This window comes from Ictidomys tridecemlineatus, chromosome 1, assembly GCF_052094955.1.
Source record: "Ictidomys tridecemlineatus isolate mIctTri1 chromosome 1, mIctTri1.hap1, whole genome shotgun sequence".
In the NCBI taxonomy this organism is placed as follows: Eukaryota; Metazoa; Chordata; class Mammalia; order Rodentia; family Sciuridae; genus Ictidomys; species Ictidomys tridecemlineatus.
The window spans coordinates 45,272,831-45,290,710 of record NC_135477.1 but is presented as its reverse complement, the minus strand read 5'-3'; the positions used below and the strand labels follow the sequence as shown (position 1 = coordinate 45,290,710).

The 17,880-nt window shown below is 49.0% G+C and overlaps 1 protein-coding gene across 34 annotated transcripts in view; it reads right to left on the bottom strand.

The window, feature by feature from the left end:
• The window catches only part of Kcnma1 (potassium calcium-activated channel subfamily M alpha 1), a 708,132-nt gene extending 691,262 nt beyond the window's left edge, over positions 1-16,870 (bottom strand). For 10 of the 34 annotated variants that reach the window (XM_005325852.4, XM_005325855.4, XM_040272891.2 and 7 more), the window contains exon 1: positions 15,661-16,866. In XM_005325852.4, the coding sequence (XP_005325909.2) occupies positions 15,661-16,020 (360 nt within the window). In that variant the 5' untranslated portion in view covers positions 16,021-16,866. Of the gene's footprint in view, positions 1-15,660 lie in introns of all 34 variants that reach the window. The other 24 variants (XM_040272877.2, XM_005325841.4, XM_005325842.4 and 21 more) reach the window with 7 other exon arrangements.
• Positions 16,871-17,880: the final 1,010 nt, after the last annotated feature.

Here is a 17,880-nt window from a genome sequence, read left to right as displayed (position 1 = left end):
AGGGAGCGGAGACCTGTTTTCCCTGGCTCTACCTCCTCCCCAGAACCAGCACAGAAAGGCCAGTTATGCAACCATCCTGGCCACAGCCCTCCGGCCAGGCCAGCCTGGCTACCCGGCCTGGTACAGAGACGGCCACGGCCTGCACAAGGCAGGGCGGGCCTCCAGCTGCCACTTTCCATGTAGGCACAGGATGCTGTGCTGACAAACACCTGGGGACAGAAGGGGCGTGGGAGGGAGCTAAAAATAGCACAGCTGGCAACACAGAAGCCATATCTAAGTCCTCAGGGTCCTGTTATTCACCAACCATGGGCCAAAGGGACCCAAATGACTGGCACTGGAGCATGCGCCCTTCCCAAAGGCTTGTGCCTAGAACAAGCGCAGAGCAGGGGAGACCTGCATCACATAAAGAGCTGCACCGTGGTCAGAGCAATGGAATCAGTACATTGTGGGTCTGGGGCTGGAGGGGAACTGGCTGAGGCTGCCTGGACAACCCACAGCTCTGGTGGGGTCACTCTGGCCATTCCCTCTTTGACCAGTTCCTCCTTTTGTGAATCCCAAGTTTCTGATGTTTCTCTTACTGGTTTTGACAGTAAGAATTACATGCTGTGAGCATATTTTCCAAGCCGAAGTAGATGCCTAAAAATGACCACATACGGACTTGCAGACTATGCACTGAACAACTCCAGCCTCCAAGGCCAGCCTGCCTACCTGGCTTGGTACAGAGATGGCCATGGCCTGCACAAGGCAGGGCAGGTCTCCAAGGGGCCTCGGGCACCACTGGGAATCCTGGAACCATGCAGTGTGGCTGCTGGCACTACCAGAGGGGAAATGATGTCTCCCACCACCCATATTCCTGGGGAAAGGACAGCCATGAAAAAAAAGAGATGCTACCTGACCAATTTGCCCATGCTTCCAAATATTCTGTAGATGAGGTTAGGTTAGGCAGGCATAAGGCCATCTCAACTGTCTAGAAAGAGAGCCACATTGAGATGGTGGATTTCCAGGCTGAAGGGTGGAGGAGGCAGCCAATGGCTCTTTCGAAAGCAAGGGAAGATTCGAAATCACCCAACGAGTTCTAGGACCTTCTTCGAAAGTGTGCTGATTCAATTCTAGTCCCACCAACGTCAGAACACAATGTTAATAGACCTGGGAACTCGGATGTGTTGATTTCTCCTTCACCAGGGCCGCTCATTCACTAGCACAGCCCCAGAGGCTGAGAGATGGGCAGGGAGGGTGGGGAACGATCTGATCAGACCTGAGCATGTGTGTGCCTGTGTGCACACACGGGTGGGCCTGGAGGAGCAGAAAAGTGTGACACCCACACGCATACACCCACAGACACAGCTCTCTTAGGTTTTTAAAAATATGCTCAAATTCTGAATGCTACTCCTAATATATTCTCTGTATATGCTAACACTAAAAAGTGTTTTTTTCTAAAACTTCAAAAAAGATGGATAATACTCAGGAACAAAATGCCTCAGTATTTACTCTGTGTCCCCCTGCCAGCACGGAGATGTGGCCCATGGACCATAGTTCATGAGGTACAGTTATACAGCCTCTGATGTGCACATCAGAGCTCACTGTGGAGTTGTATAGTGAGCAACCTACACAACTAGACACAGAATGCCTGCTTTTCAAGAGGTTCAGAAAAGGCGTAGACCATTTTCCAGCAAGAAGAACGCAGAGTTTAAGGAGACTACACAATCTTGAAGGAATTCCTTGAACTTGTCAAGGGGCCTCATATCTCATCTATAAATGAATGATGTTTGAGTCTCAACACACTGACTTCTCTCTTTGGTCCTGCCTGTGTCATCAGAGTGTGGCAGGGATGAGTGGAACTGGGTCAGCCTACAACTAGGGGAGAAACTAAGATGCGTGGCACAGGGGATGGGGCATAGGCTCCATTGCCCATGCGCCTGGATGTGAACCCATCCCTGCCCATCACTTCTGACCCTAGGTAAGCTATGCAACTTCTCCCTGCCTCAGTTTCCTCATCTTCAAAGCAAGGACGATACTCCTACCTGCTCCACGGGTTTGTCATGAAGATTCTTAACACACGCATAAAGAGCTTAGGAGCTACCAGACACTAAGTAAGCCCCAGAGTTTCTATGCAAAAGAAAAAAAAAAAGTTGTGTTGCTTTTGCTTCCACCGTCTAATCTGTAAAGTGCAAATTATAAAAATGCCTACATCATAGGATTGTTCTGAGGAGCAAATAACAGTCATCCTAAGGAGCTTAAAACAATGTTTAATGCTCACTAACCTCTCAAAAGAGTCTGTTCCTGCAGCAGTAATTCTGGAGAGAAATGCCAGACCTGAGAGGCTGTGAGAGAATGTTCTGGAATCAACTGCTGTGTTCCAAAGCAAGTGACAGACAGGACGTACCAGAGACCAGAGGGTCTTGTTTTGAATGGATTCCCCGGGAAGACAGGAAGTAAAGAGCACACAGGCCAACAGGCACCAGTGAGGTTGTGAAGGGAGAAGGGGATCTCTCGCTGGCCAGCTTATATTTCCACCATTAAGATCCTTTTCAAGCCCTGCCTGGCATTTAAATAGCATCATCCCTGGAGATGGCTGTTTCGGTTTCATTACAGTCTGTGTTCGCAGAGTACAAATAGAAACCTTCGTGATTTTATTAGTTTCCATGCAACTCAAGAGAGATTTGCATGATAACATTTCAGCTCCTGACTTAAAAGAAGGGATCGATTAAAAAATATAGTGCTTACACTGCCTGTCACTGGGAAATGAAAAGGTTCCCAGAGTTTTAAAAATCTGTCATATCTGGCTCATGCCCATAAATCAAGTATTTGGTTCTGCAGTTGCAATCCCTACTGTCTAAATGTTTAGTTTATTTTGTAATAAATACCTGGAGGGCATTTGCACTCCCGAATGAGGCCTAGGCAACAGCACAGAGGATTCTAAACTTCTAGACTGCACTGAGTCCTAAACAATCACCCATTCGCTTAATAACACCCAAAAGCCACTTGGTCCAGGTCTATGAAGTGTTAACATATTTTATCTGTGACAAGTTAAAACTTAATAGATGGCCCCGGTAGCATAATCAAATGGATATTAGGTAACCTAAGAGCTATTCCAGTAAGTTCTCCTGGGCTGGCTGCTTACAGTTCAGGGGGAATTTTATTTCAGATGGTACGGAGTGTTTGAGAAACACCCCTTCAAATACACTTTATTGTTTTCAATACTGGGAATTGAACCCAGAGGCACTTTACCACTGAGTCACATCCCCAGTCCTTGGTATTTTTCATTTTTAAGATAGGGCCTTGCTACGGGGCGGAGGCTGGCCTCAAACTTGCCATCCTCCTGCCTCAGCTTCCCAGGTAGCTAGATTGCAGGTATACACCAGCCCAGCTCAGACTCTCCTCTGCTAAGAAGCTGCAGAAATCAGTCCTGCTTTCAGCATCTGGGATGCACCAAGGAGCATGGCTGAGATGAACAATCTGTCTCCTGGGCTGCCTTCTGGGGTGAGTTTAGGGGGAAAGCATCAAAGGAGGTTGGTTTGCATGGCCTTCTCTTTAATCAGATGTTTCTTTTCATGCCAACCTCAACAAAGCCAGCCTATCATCATGTCCTATTTATAGTTCCATAATCTGGAATGTTTTCAACCTTTATCCCCACACCAAAAATTAAAATTAAAACTTCAGTAGTGTCCTTAGAAGTAACAGCAGAGTCACAAAAACCAATTTCTGAGGTTTCTTTTCTTTTTAATGATAGCTTGGATGGTATTTCCAATGGGGCCTATGTCCTCAGATTGTAATTCTTTAAATATGTCACCTCATCAAAGTCAATACTGAAATTTTGGGGACACATCAATCAAATTCCACTCTTGTGATTTTATAGTAGAACAAAATCTGCTCCCTGGGTCTACTTCCTTGAATAACTCAATCTTTGGATCTTTAAAGGTAAAAGTATAACTTGGAAATCTGATTTAGGAAATGGCTTTAGATTGAAATCATTAAATCAAAGAACATTCTATACATGAGAAAACTGAGGCCACAAGATAACGACTTGTCTCAGCTTATCTCAGACACTATAGATACTATGGCAAAGTCAAAAATTGCGCAGTCCCTTCACTTCACTCTAAAAGCAGATGTAAGTTAGGGGTGTAACTCAGGGATAGAGGGCTTATCTAGCATGTATAAGGCCCTGAGTTCTATCCCTAGAACTGTGAGAAATAGTAGTAGTAGTAGTAGTAGTAGTAGTAGTAGTAGTAAAAATAAGGGCTGAGGATATAGCTCAGTTAGTAGAGTGCTTACCTTGCATACACAAGGCCCTGGGTTCGATTCTCAGCACCAATAAATAAATAAATAAACTTAAATGCTTCATTAAAAAAAATAAAAAATAAATAAGAGCAGATGCCAGTAAGAGACTCCATAGGCAGAAAGAGGGCCGTTTCGGGCAGCATGGTACCACCTAGCCAACAAGACCAGCTTGGTGCCCTCAAGGGTCTGCAATCCATAAAGGAAGAAAATCAACCTGCTCACCAAAGAAATAGGAGCAGCCCAGTAAAGAATGCAGCAGGACAGGAAATGAGTCCAAAGAGGTCATCTCCAGGAAGGGAAATTTTAAGTAATTTATTTTTCTTTTCTTAAAATAAACTGTATTAAAATACGCATAACATAAAATTCTACCATTTATTCATTTGTCAGTGTATATTTAGTCATGTTAAACATGTTCAAAGTGTTATGTGATCTCTCTCCAGAACGTTCTCACTTTTAAAACTGAACTCTACCCCCCTTAAACAACTCCCTATTACCACCACCCGTGGCCCTAGGAACCACACAGTTCTACTCGCCGTTTCTGTGAATCTTCCCACTCTAGGTACTGCAGGTGAGGGGCACCTGTCCTTCTGGGCCTGGCTTATTCCACTCAGCCTAATATCCTCAAGGTTCATCCATGTAACACCTGTGTCTGAATTTCCTTCTTTCTTAAAGCTAAATAACATCCCAGAACAGCGATGCTGCATTTTGTCAATCCACTCGTTTGTTGATGGACAGACACTCAGGTGGTTTCTTGGAAATATTGCCACTCTGAACACAGTACACAAATATCCTCTGAGTATCTATCTGGTTTTTGTTTTGTTGTTTGTTTGTTTGTGGGGTTTTTTGTTGTTGTTTTGTTTTGTTTTTTGATAGATGGGAAGAGTGAACTTTCTAGATCAAATTATAATTCAATTTTCAATTTTTTTAAAGATCCCCATCCTGTTCTCCATAGTGCCTGCACCATTTTGTATTCCTGCCAACAGTGTATAATGGTTCAGTCTCTCTACCTCTTCACCAGCACTTGTGATTTTCAGTTTTTGATAGTAGCTATCCGAATAAGTGTCAAGTGTTTGGTGCTTTTTGTGTGTTTTGTTTTGTTTTTAAAGCCTCTGCCTAGCTTGTATTTTCTATAAGGAACATTCACTAAGTACACTCAGAATTAAGGAGCACACTCAGAATTAAGCTTGAAAATATAAAACATTGATGTTGAAAAAAAAATCTTGTGGGAAAATAGGTCACAAATGAACTTAAGAAATGGACTTTTTTTTAAAAAAAAGACTGAAGCAAACTGTTGAGTTCTCTTGTGGGTTCAGCTGGAGACACCATTCCTAGACTCTTCAAGAATCTGTCATCCAATCGCCTGTGACTGCCATGATCCACAGAAGAAATGGACATAATTTATGGGCAGCTAACACAGCTACTCTAAGCTCTGGAAGAAAAGTGCTCCCAGGCACACAGAGGAGAAAAACAATGTGTGAAGCTGTGGCCAGTTAATGGTGGGCACAAAAATCCCCACCAGTTGGATAAGCCCTTTCCTCTTCCAAATCATTCCTCCAGGGCTCAGAACCTTCATGTCTGAGTTCTTCATCTCCATCAGATAGCACCCGATACCTATGTTTTCTCCTTCCAGAGACACAAATGACCCCCCTTCCAAAGCTACATAAAGAAAAAACAGGATTAACTCAGCCACTTCTCTCAAAGATAAGAACAGAAAGCTCACACTCTCCTATAACAATTCTTTAAAGGTCCTGTAAGCCCTATGGCTCTAAGGTCTGTGCCATGGGGTCACGCAGGCCTACACTACCAGTTAATTAGAACTTCTCCTTTGAAAAGCTAAAAGTTTCTCAAAATGAAACCATTCTGCTCACTGGTCTTTATATAAATCTTCACTCCTTGGAAATGAGCTCATTTGACATGATTTATTCATCAAGATAAAGGTGAAGAGACTAAAAACAAAACACATGCAATTATATATTTACCCACCCTCTAGCTCCCAGAAGAGAAGTTGCATTTTTCTTGTGTGGCCACCTCCCTCCACTCCCTGCCCTGCCTCACCTTCTCCTCCTATAGGATTTTCTTTCTTCTCTGGTTCCTTTCTGTTTAGCAAAATAGGGAGGATGGCCAGAGTGTCACACAGAAGCCCAAGAAGAGAGGAGACATAAAAGAGCTGGAAAAGGACACCTTCAGTTCTAAGGAAGAGCTCATTTCAAATGAGGCCAAAAGAGGTTCAAGATCGCCATCCATTCTCTCTCCTGTGGGCTCAAAAGAGCCAACACATAGAAAGCAAGTGCAACTCCAGCTTCTTACAAAGAATGCACATCTGGATTCTTGGCATGACCCCTGAGTTACATCTTCCCTTAGCCAAGCCCAAGGCTAAACCGCAAAGGAAGCTAAACATTGGCAATAGGGGATATAGGCCACTGGTCAACAAGTGAGTTGATGGTCCAAGGACAGCCAGAATCCTCCATTCACAGCTTCTAACAGACTGAAGAGATCTCAGAGGGCAAACTTTAACACTCAACCATCAGAAGAGGACATTTTCCAAACTTGGAGGCAAGGGAAACCTCATCATCCCAGGGCAAGAGGGAAACCCAGGAGCTAACAGAGAGGAAATGTGTCCTGTATGGGAGTAACAGGTCAAGGTCATCCTGCATCTGAACTACATCATCAACATCTCAACACCACCCAGTCCAGCATCTCCCTGGAATGGATTCAACGTTTGAAATCTATTATCCACCCAGACTCATTCTGTGCCCCAAAGTCAGACCAGAAGCAAAGAGAAAGGAGAAAGATCTTTCCAAGTTCATTCTAAGGAGGGTTGGTCCCCAGTGGAATGGTGGCTTCAGGAGATCATGAACATCCCAATCCCCTCTGGCAGTGGAGCAAGAGGACTCCCAGGACTGGGGAGGAAGTAGAACCCTGGGCCTCCAAGCTCCCTCCCCTCACGGTGTTTCATAACCCCATGTGCCTCTGAATGTGTCACACCAAGCCCAGTCAGTGCTCCACTGACCTACACACCTCAAGTCCCCAACCTGCAGAAGCTACTCTCCACCCTCACCTCCACCCAACCCCAAGTTCACTCCCAAAGAGAAGGAAAAAGGACTGTCAATTCTCTTAAGAGGGAAGAAGACATGGAACAGGAAAACAAGATGAATACTGAACTTAAACTTTTAACCTGAGGTCCCTGAGTGCCATCCCAGCAACCAGCAGCTAACCGACCTTCCAAAGATGTGCAAAGCGGTGGACGCACCTGGGATGAACGGCTTTGTACAGTCAAAAGGGACCCTGGAAAGAACATTATTAGAAATCTTGCCATAAAAACACTTTTGCAGAAGACATCATGGTCCCAGACAGGAGCAGGGAACACACAGAGACAAACTGCACTTCAAGTCACAAATTCAAAATTCTACTTTTGTTTAAAAATGAAAAAAAAAAATAGCTCCCCTCTTCAAATGAAAGCAAACTCTGATAACAGGAGGTGGAAGGAAGGGGAGAAGGAATACAGGCTTTTCTGCTAATTCCCTCTAAAATGTTCAAAGTTGGATCTGGGTCCCCAAAAAAACCTGGGAGAGAAGCCAATGAAATAGCATAAAGAATACGATGTAGGACTGGGGTGTGCCTCAATGCTGGAGTGCCTGCCTAGCATGCATGAAGCCTTAGGTTCCATCCCCAGGACCAGAGGGACAAAGAAGAAGAAGAGTAGAAAGAACACAAGATGTTTTTAGATAATCTGAGCTTTGGCCACGTAAAGAAGCATTAGTCATACAGGTAATGAGATCGTACGCAGAGATGATGCCCAGGCTCAGCCTGACGACATTAAGTGTATCCATTCTGGCCCTGGAGTGCCAATTACATTTCCAAATTGGCAATTAGATATAATGTCCCAAAGACAATTACCAAATAATGCCAAACCCAAAGCAAATTCCATCTCAAAGCAGCCATCCTTTTGAAATGGTCCTTCCAGCCCCTGCCTAAGCAAGTGCCCCGGGTAAATAAAATCTGTCACCCACCGGTCCAGAGAGACACATAGGTGAAATAAAGTATTAAAATCTAGGAATGACTCAAACATTATTTTATCACCAAACCAAGCCATCCCTTTCACCCAGAGTCTCTTCACAGCATCTAACCCGCTACCCCTCCCAAAAGAAAAGCAGAAAATGTATCTGTACCCACCACAGTCCCAACCAGCTCCAAGCTCACCAGATGAGGTTTGCAACATCTGTGTGGGGATGTATTTATATGACTCAGCTCCTATCCTCAAGCCGTCACATGTATCTATACCCCACGAGAAGATAACTGGTTTTATCCCTGCTCACTGTCAAGCAGGGTCCTGAGGAGCACACAGTGGGAACTGGGTCTGCATGACTTTTTCCCTAGCTCCTGGCTTGATTCCTGGCACACAGTAGGCACTTAATATTCAATAAAAGCCAAAACAACAACAACTATAATAATAATAGCAACAACAATAACAATGACAACCAGAAGACTTATTTGAGGACCTATTTTGGCTGGTGACAATATTCATAGACAAACCCTATCTTGTCTCCATCCCTTTGACAATGGAACAACATAAAAAGCACATATCAAGAAAAAAGTTCCTGGCCAGAGGAGCTGTGAAAAACCTTGCTACAGTAAGAAAAGAAGCCACTGTCACTGTCATCTGCTGGAATTATTAAGAAGTGCAAGGGAGACAATAATGTTGGGGGGGGCTGCCTGTCACCCCCATGCACTCAGTGGTCAGGGGCCTTTGAAGCTAAACCCTCCATTTGGGAAGGCCCACCAGGGTCAATGTGGAAAATAAGGCTGGCAGCTTTGCTGACTTCAAACACTCCAGAGGGCGTGGCCACCCGCTGGCTCCCTGGAGCAGGAGCACCACGCAGCCTGAGCTGCACCACTAGCCTTTCATTTGGTAAGACCATGGTTTGGCGGAGTTGACATCCTGGACTGTGGGAAGCCACACCCCTCACAGTGTGGAAAACTGGCAAGAAGGAGAGCCCACACACGGATGGGCAACACTCAGACCACACCCTGTATGCTCCAGAATGTTGTTCTGGTCATCCATCCAAACCCAAACCCACCGCGCCTGTGGGTGCCTTGGGAGTGGGCACCCCAACAGCCAGCTTTAGCAATGAAAGCCCAGCCTGTCTGCAGCTCCTCCAAAAGGCCTGAGCGGTTTTTTCGCCCTGGCTGTCTAGCACAGTCAACCTTCCACTTCTTTTCCCTCCATGCCACTGAAGAGCTGGGAAATTCCATATTTCACAATAAGCCCATCTTTAGGGATGGGCTGGCTAGAGGCTGAGGAATGAACCAGGTCCTTACTATGCAAAGTGTGCCCACACAGCGTTAGTACAGCATGCATCTTGCCACAAATGCAGAATCTCAAGTCCTCAAGCCTGGACCTTGTAAATCACTCTGCATTGTGGTGTGTGTGTGTGTGTGTGTGTGTGTGTGTGTGTGTGTGTGTGTGTGTGTTTTAAATCCAGGGCCTCATGCACACTGGGCAAGGGATCTCCTACTGAGCTACATCCCTAGTTCCTCATTCTCCCTTTGAACAGCCCCCCCCCCAAAACATCAGGTGATTTCTGTGCATATGAAGGTTTGAGAAGCCCAGGACCAGATGCTCTCTCCAGCCCTTGGAAGCAGAGATCTGATATCCCAAATGCAAATTTCCTAGGCCTTCTATCCAGAACACTAAGACACACTGCCTTGGAGGGTAGAAGTCCAAGTTTCCTTCTCTGTATGCTGAGGGTTAGGAATTTACCCACCCAAGAAGCATTTTAAAGAGGGAGACACTTTCCATCGGCTCCTACTATGCCCAGAAAGGCAGTGGAAGTTCAAATGTTTCACAGGAAGCTTGACCTTGCTTGAGCCCCAAAGATGTCTCCATGAGGCCCACTGTTTCCAAGAGGCCTGGAGACTTTGGTGTCACAGCACAAACACAGTGCTTTCATCTGAACCACAGAGGCATCCCTCTGGGGGCTCCACAGCTCTGAAGTCCCTGGAAGGTGGTGTTGGCTGCTGTGATTCACAGATTAGCACAGCCACTGCCACTGTGAACCAAGACACCCCAGCTACCCACTTTGGGAAAGAGGTCTTGGCATTGCAATTCAATGACAATTGGTTGGCTTCAGCACCAGGCTTTTTGTGCCCCAGGGATGGAGAGACAGAGACTGACCCAAGGCAAGCGCTTACTCGTTGCTACCAGGCACCCAGTGAACTTTCCTATGCAGGGAGGAGACAGCGGTGAAATTTAGCAAGGGCTCAACTGATCCTGCCCTTGGAATCTCCTCTTCCCGGGCTAAACACTGGTGTAGCTACTGCTGTCCTCCTTGTGGATATTTAATAAAGTCTTCAGGGCACCTGTAGGTGGGGTCAGTCCACAACTTGCAAAGAGAAGAGTGGGTCCTCAGCACCCTCCTAGAGAGCTATACAGTGCAGTGAGTGACAGTACCTACCCCAAAGGGCTGAGCTCTGTTACAATCCCAATGTGGAGATGAGAAAACTGAGGCACGAAGCACTGAGGTCTTTGCCTGAGGCTGACCCCTGGGCACTGCGCATCGGACCTGACATCTGGGCAGGCTGCTAAAGGTGAGGACAGTTCAGTCAATTTCTCTCCCAGCAAGACTTGCCCATGATGTGATCCCCCAGCAGGGGAGCTCAGCTGTGCCCTGACTGCTGGACATGTTCCCAAGGTAAGTTCAAGGGCAAGTGTTCCATTGAACATACTTAGGGAAACACAGTGCAAGCTGCTGTCCAGAAAAAAATCTTATCTGGATAGAAAGCGTCCTGGCCAGGACACAGTTACACCACTGCGGGGGACAGGTCTGGAAGCTCTAGACTTGGGATAACAAGGACAGAATTAGTTCCTCTTCAAGGGTGCCATGCTGGAGAGCCATACCTACCCATTGAATGCCATAGTGTCCCCCTTCTGCCAGCCCTAATGCTCTAGGACCACCATATCATCCACGCCTGCCAACATCCCCACCATCAACAGGTTAACCATCCTGCCAGGCCTTTATCCACACAGCCTTCCTGGGATGACCACCCAGCCACAGTCATCCCACGTCACCCAAGCCAAGAGCCACCAGCCCAAATCTCAGTCTGACATGAATGGGTTGCTTGACTCAAGACAGTAGACATCTGGCTCCTTTTGTCTCGAAATCCCTATTTATTATAGTCTGTGTCCTTCAAGATTCACAGTTCAATAAATCAGAGAGATAATAGGCTCGACACTTTGTGAAACTGTGGTAGCCCCCTTTACAAGAGGCCATTACTTCTGCTCCTCATAAGAATCCTACAAAGTAAGTATCATGATGTCCCTTTGCAGATGGAGAGATCAAGGCTCGACTCGATCACCAGCCAGAGATGCCCTGCTGACGGGTGTGAGATCCACCATTTAACTTGGGTCTGTGTGGCTGCAGTCTGTGACGTCCTAAAGAGTGCATTTCCATAGAGAGAGCCAGGAATGAGAAGCACAGGCTCCCTGCACAAGGACAGGCCAGCCAGAGCTACCCCGTGACTGGGACGGGAGAACTTCTCCAGGGCCACCCGCAAGTGACCTGATCAAAGGCGAGTATCTGAAGGTCATTCAGTGCAGCAGTCCCCAGGTGGGGACGAGACCAGGCACAGGGGCCAATCCAGAAACCAGAGTTTCAAGGCACTGAAGCTGCAGCTCTGATTGAATCACCAGGCCAGACCCTGGGTAATTACCAAGCCATAATGGGGTCTGATATTTATATTAGTCACAAGCCTGACAGAGGAAAATGTGTTGTTTTCTCAGACACAGCCATGGAGACAACACCTCAATAATTCATTACAGGCAGACCTTCCTTGATCAAACCCAAGTGCCTACAAGGGCATCAGCTCAAACTGAGGATATCAGGGAGACTGTGAACAGCCACACACAGGCTCCGGAGCAAACCACAGCTCCATGAGGAAGGGGGCCTCAGCTTCCCCAGACATTTAAAGAGAAGTTGTCTGTGAGCTAGATGAACAGAGGAAGGGCGTAAAGACACAGAAGTGGTTCCAGGCTGAATTCCTAAAGGACTGCTAGGGAACTGCAAAACAAAGGCAGGACCAGAGATTTTACCCATAATGCCCCTCTCCTTTCCCTCTCCTCTGTGGAATCCCAGAGTGGGAAGGGACAGCAGAGCTCACAGATTTCAAACCTCCTATTTGACACACAAGGAAAGACAGAGAGGTTAAAGGACTTCTTCCAAGTCGTGGCCTCATCCAGGCTACAAAACACTAATGTGCTGCCACCAAACATAGTAGCTCCTCTTCACCTTATCTGCCGCTGGACTGGACCTCAAAAATGCCATTTTCAAGTGAATAGAGAGTTCTGATGAAATCCAATAGGGTTAAAAAAAAAAAAAAACAGCAATAATGTGAAAAGGTACAACAAAGAGCACACAGTACCAGGATGACCGTGCCCAGGTGGCCAGTGGGAGAAAATGTGGCTTTCTCTTTCACAATCTATAAAAACTCTACATTCTACTGTTTTCAAAATGCGAAAGTCATTGGCTCTATGTAAATTGGAGACCAAAGGTACTCATGGGAAGAGACCCCACACTGCACATGCTCTGTCTCAAAAATGATGCAGACCCAGACACCAAATGCGTGTGATTTGGAGCACCCTGCTGAAACATCTCTCGCTCTGAATTTCAGATGCTGAAAAGGCCTGCCTTCCTTGGGACTCCACCTCCGCTCAAACCACCATGGGCCTGGATGAAAGTGAGGGCAGGTGAACACATCCAAGGATGGGTAGAACTCTGCAGGAAGCAGCCAAGGTTTGCTTGGAAAAGCCAGCACTAAAATAACTGTTCTCAAGTTAAGTTAAAAAACTTTCTTCTGCACCAAATCTCAACAACACTATCAAATGGCTTGGAAAGCAAAAAAGAAAGAAGGGCCAAAGAATGTGACTGCAAAAAAAAAAAAAAAAAAAAAATGCAGACCCCAATGTTAAAAAGAAAAGCTTAGAAAGGGCCTGACTTGCCATTATTGGTCATGATGAGCTGGCTACACACCATTGCATTGAACAAATCAAGGGGCGGGCATGTTTTAAAGTGGCCTCAATATAGAAGAAATAACTTAATCTCATCCTATATTGGCCTCACTTATTTTCAATCAACCAAAACCCATCTCGTCCCAAGTTGCTTTCTTATAGAAACTTGCAGCTATGTGTACTCCGCTGGTCTTAAGGTTGCAAAATACAGCCAAAGATTTACAGATTGTTATTTCTAATGATCATTGCCAAATCCCTATTTTCTTATGAAAAATTACACAAGTCTTGCTTGGTCATCACTTAGGAAAGAATCCTTATGTGAACTATCAGACGAGCATTTCATGACAAACTGGCACTGTGGTAGCACTTACATGTTCCTTAGAGTAAAAAGATTTTTAGAATCGATGTTTAAAACCCAAGGATCGCAAAACCAACACATCTTATTCTGACTCACTGAAAAGTTTTCATTCTACCAAAATTGCCCACTTCCTGAAAAACAGAAGGCTGTCAACAAGTTCACTCAAATCACTCTGTCTGGAGAATATTGTAAATGCATGCAACTATGAGCTATCATTCCCCTAAGGACAGTGGCTGAATCTCAGTAAAAGGGGGGAAAAAATTCCAGAATTGAAGTCTGTCAGGGGGAGGTGGAGGAGAGGAACTGTGTGACTAAGAAGGCTCTGTGAATGAGTGTGTTCCCAGGGGGTGGGCTAGGCAGGGGGCATCTCCAGCCCTGGTGCTTAGAATTTTGCTTAATCCAAGGGATTCTTCCAAAGGTGGGAGGTCTTCCTCCTTGACCTCTATCATTCAGAAGGTAATCCAAAGAAAGCTGGATAGCCAACCTCTGGAGCCAAGCAGAGAAGTGAGAAGACAAGGAAGAGAATGTTTTTTTATTTTTCTCCCTTCTTCCAACACACCAGTATTTTCCAAAACACAAACGTGCTGCCACAAAACACAGCTGAGCTCCAGTAGCACCCAACATGATGTATAATTAATGACCGGAGACAGCGCCTGGGTTCGCCCTTGTGTTTGTACAATCAGCCTTCACCCTAGCCCCTGGTTTTCCTCCTTCTGTCCTTAGTGGCCAGGAGGCTGCTAAGAGTTGCTGTGCCATATGAAGTTTGAGGGGTCTTGAGATTAACTTTACTAAGAAAGGTGCAAATATTTACAGACCAAGGTGTGTGTCTACTCTACACAGTTCCCCTAGACATCCTCTTCCTCCAAAAACTGTGAGTGTTGTAAAGTCATCTAGAATGGCAATTACTCAAAAAAAAAAAAAAAAAAAGGTAGCTCTGTCCTTTTTCCCCATTCTTTCTTCTCTATTCTGCGGTTTTCTATTAAACACTGTCTTTTACCCCAGCCCCCATCTCCAGCCAGTGGCAGGTGGTGGAGAGAGACACCTCTAAGGTCACGGCCAGGCGGTCATCCTAGCAGCCACACTTCCAAGGTGTAGGGAGCCTGGTGGGCGTCTTTGCCAGGAATAGCCTAAACCACCTGGAGCTCCAAAAAGGGGCTCAGTGAAACCGCGGCCTCCGCGGGCTCTGTGTGGCGGGTGGCCCTAGAGCTCCAGCTCTTTGTTGCTGGTAGCATTTCCGGGGACCCAAAGTGCGGGGACCAAAGTGCGTGGCCTGGGGACAGAAGTACAGGGGCAGTCAAAAAACTTGGGGTGTGGACATGTTCTACAAGAATGTCTAAAGACTAGAGTGGGAGGTGACATCAGATTTGTGACCTCGCCACCTTCCTAAAGTCCCAGCCCTATGGGTTGCCTCCAGTTCTGGGATGGATCTCCCCAACTTTCTCTGCCGCCTCAGGTACCCAGCTTTCTCTAGCCAGGTTCCTCCCCCGGGATTCCCGAGTACAAAAGAGTTCCCCCTTGTCGAGGCACCTTTCCTTCTTTCGGGGCCCCAAGAACTCATCTCCGCAACAGGATCCTGAAGTGCGGCTGTGCTCCCCTGGCCCACCGCGAGCACCCGCGCCGCGGCAGGTGAGCGGGGCGGAACACGCACCCTGTGGTCCCACTTCGTTTGTCCCCACCGGACTGGTTCTCCTCACCCCGCACCACAGCACCCGAGAGTCACGTCCCCCACCCCGGCCCCAGCCGCAGCCGACTGCAACCCTACAATAAACAAGGGAAAGGATCAGGCGTCCGCGTCCCGAAGCGCACCGGTTGCGGACAACTCCTCACCCCCCAGCGCGCAGCCGGAGCTGCTCCGATCGGAGGGCGCAGGGACAGCGGTGGGAGGGGAAGGCGAGGAAGGGAAAGCAGGCAGGGTTGGAGGGAGGCACTGCGCCCTGCGGAGCGAAGAGGTGGGTTGCAAGGGACGCGGGGAAGCAGCGGCGGGGCTGGCGCAGGGGGTGGGCGCCCGGGGCGCGCTTACCTTCGTCTTGCCCCCGCAGTGGCAGCAAACGGTCCACAGGTACTTGAGCGTCCGCCAGAGCAAGATGATGAAGAGGCCACCGAAGAAAGTCACCATGGAGGAGGCCAGGAAAGCCCACCACATGCGTTGGCCCCGGCTGTCGCACGGCACCTCCATGGTCACCGGGATGATGAGCGCATCCATCTTGGGCTCGTGGACCGAGGACGAGGAGGAAGAGGAGGAGGAGGAAGAAGAGGAGGAGGAGGAGGAGGACGCGTCTAGGCTGAGATGGTTCGCGTGGATATTGCTACTCATTCTAAGACCGCTGCCTCCGCCGCCGCCGCCGCCGCTGCTGCTGCCGCCGCCGCCACCATTTGCCATAGCTAGCAACGGGCGGCCGGCGCAGGGGCTCGGGGGAGCTCCTCCCGCCGCCAGCGCCACCCCGAACACCCATCAACAGCCATGTTGCTGCTACTGCTACCGCCGCCGCCGCCGAGCGCGGGGAGGGGGGCGGGGAGGCGCCTGGGCTCGGGGCGCTGTGCGCGACCTGGCGGGGTGCGCGGAGATATATACAGCCAGCCGCCGCGCCCGCCCTCCCCCGCCGCCGGCCCGCCCGGGGGGAGGGGATGGAGCGCGCGGGCGGCTCCCCCTCCCCGGCCCGCGCCCCGCTCACCCCGGGCTGCGCTGGCCGGAGCGCCCAGAACCAGGGAACGCCGCGGGCCGCCTGCGCCCGGGGTCTGTGCTGCCCCCGGGCCCGCCCGGGCTCCGCGCGCAGGCCCGGGTGCCCTGGGCGCCGCGCCGCCCTCCGTGCGCCAAGCGTGTGCGCTGCGCTCAGGCCGGGGACCCCCCTCCCCACACGCCTCCCGCGCCGCTAACTAGCCGCTCTTGGCTTATTAAGCGGCACCTCTTTAATAATGTAGAATCGGCCCCCGGCGCCCCAGCGCCAGCCTGCCTTCCCGGCTGCGCTTGGCTCCTAATCGCCGCCCCTGTGCGAGCCGGGCCGCCGCCTCCTGCTAGCCCATGCTCCCTGGACCCCGAGTCGTGTCTCCAAGACGCTGAGCCTCCTATGCCTCCGCTCGCTCTTCCTTCTTGCCTCCTCCGGCTCCTCCTCGTCACCGTCCTCGCTGCCCGATCCTCTTCGGCGCGCGCCCCGCGCTCCCCGCAGCCGCCAGCAGTGGCAGCTGCAGCAACTGGAGCGGGCGCGGGCTCAGGCCGCCCGAAGCGGGAGGGGAGGAGGCTCAGCGCGCTGGTTCGCTTGGGCTTGGAGCTGGGCAGAGGCAGGCAGGCCCCTTCGCGGTGAACCTACACGTGCCTCTGACCACCCCAGCGCGCAGGGTAGTGCGCGCCCAGTCTAGGCTAAGAACCCAGCACCTCTCTCCAATGATGCTGCTCACCCACACACACCCTCCCCCCTGTGCCAAGCGCCTTGAGGGACCCGGGGAGAGGGACAAGGCTCCAGGGCCAGAATGTTTTTTTCCCAAATGAGCCCTCAATGGGGAGCGAGGGATGGTCAACTGTCAACTTGATCCCACAGGCCCAGTGCCCCAAGATCATGGGGCTCTCAGTGTGAGGAAATTCCTGACCCAGGATACATGACGACTACCAACCCCATATTTCGCTTTTCTCTTTATTTCTAGGTGCCCCAAGGCCCCTCGTGTGGTCGAAGGGCAGGGCCATCTGGAAAGCTATGGTCTGTGGCCTCTGATAGCAGCAGGTAGTTTTTGGCCTTTGTAAGCAACAGAGGCGCCTAAGAGTAGTCAGAGGTGGACACCAAGAGCAGCTTCAAGCATGATGCAGGCCCCAATAGACAACAGGGTTACTCAAAGAGTCCCTCCCCTCTTATTGAATCTCAGACTCCAGCTGGGAAAGGAGTGTGCCTGGCCTCATTTAAGCTTGCCTTTTCCCGGTGTAGAGTCTTTCCTCCTCCCCACTTAAAGGGGTCTGGGTTTGTTCAGCAGCCCCCATGCCAGCCATAAGGCAATTCCCTTATTGATGTTCTCACAAGCTTTGCTCCCTCTGAACACCATGCTTCCTCCAGCTACCTGCTGGACCACAAGTTTTTCCAGTGCTAATTAAAACAAAGATTATCACACTCTCCCCTCACTGCCCACAGTGATTTCCCCAAAGTTTCCAGCTCATTAGTTTAAGCCTAATTGGAATTCTCAGGTTTCCTTCAGTTCTTCCTGTGGTAGAGGCCCAAGTTATCCTCCTTAACTGTAGGGGCCTTCTTTGTCTGATTCA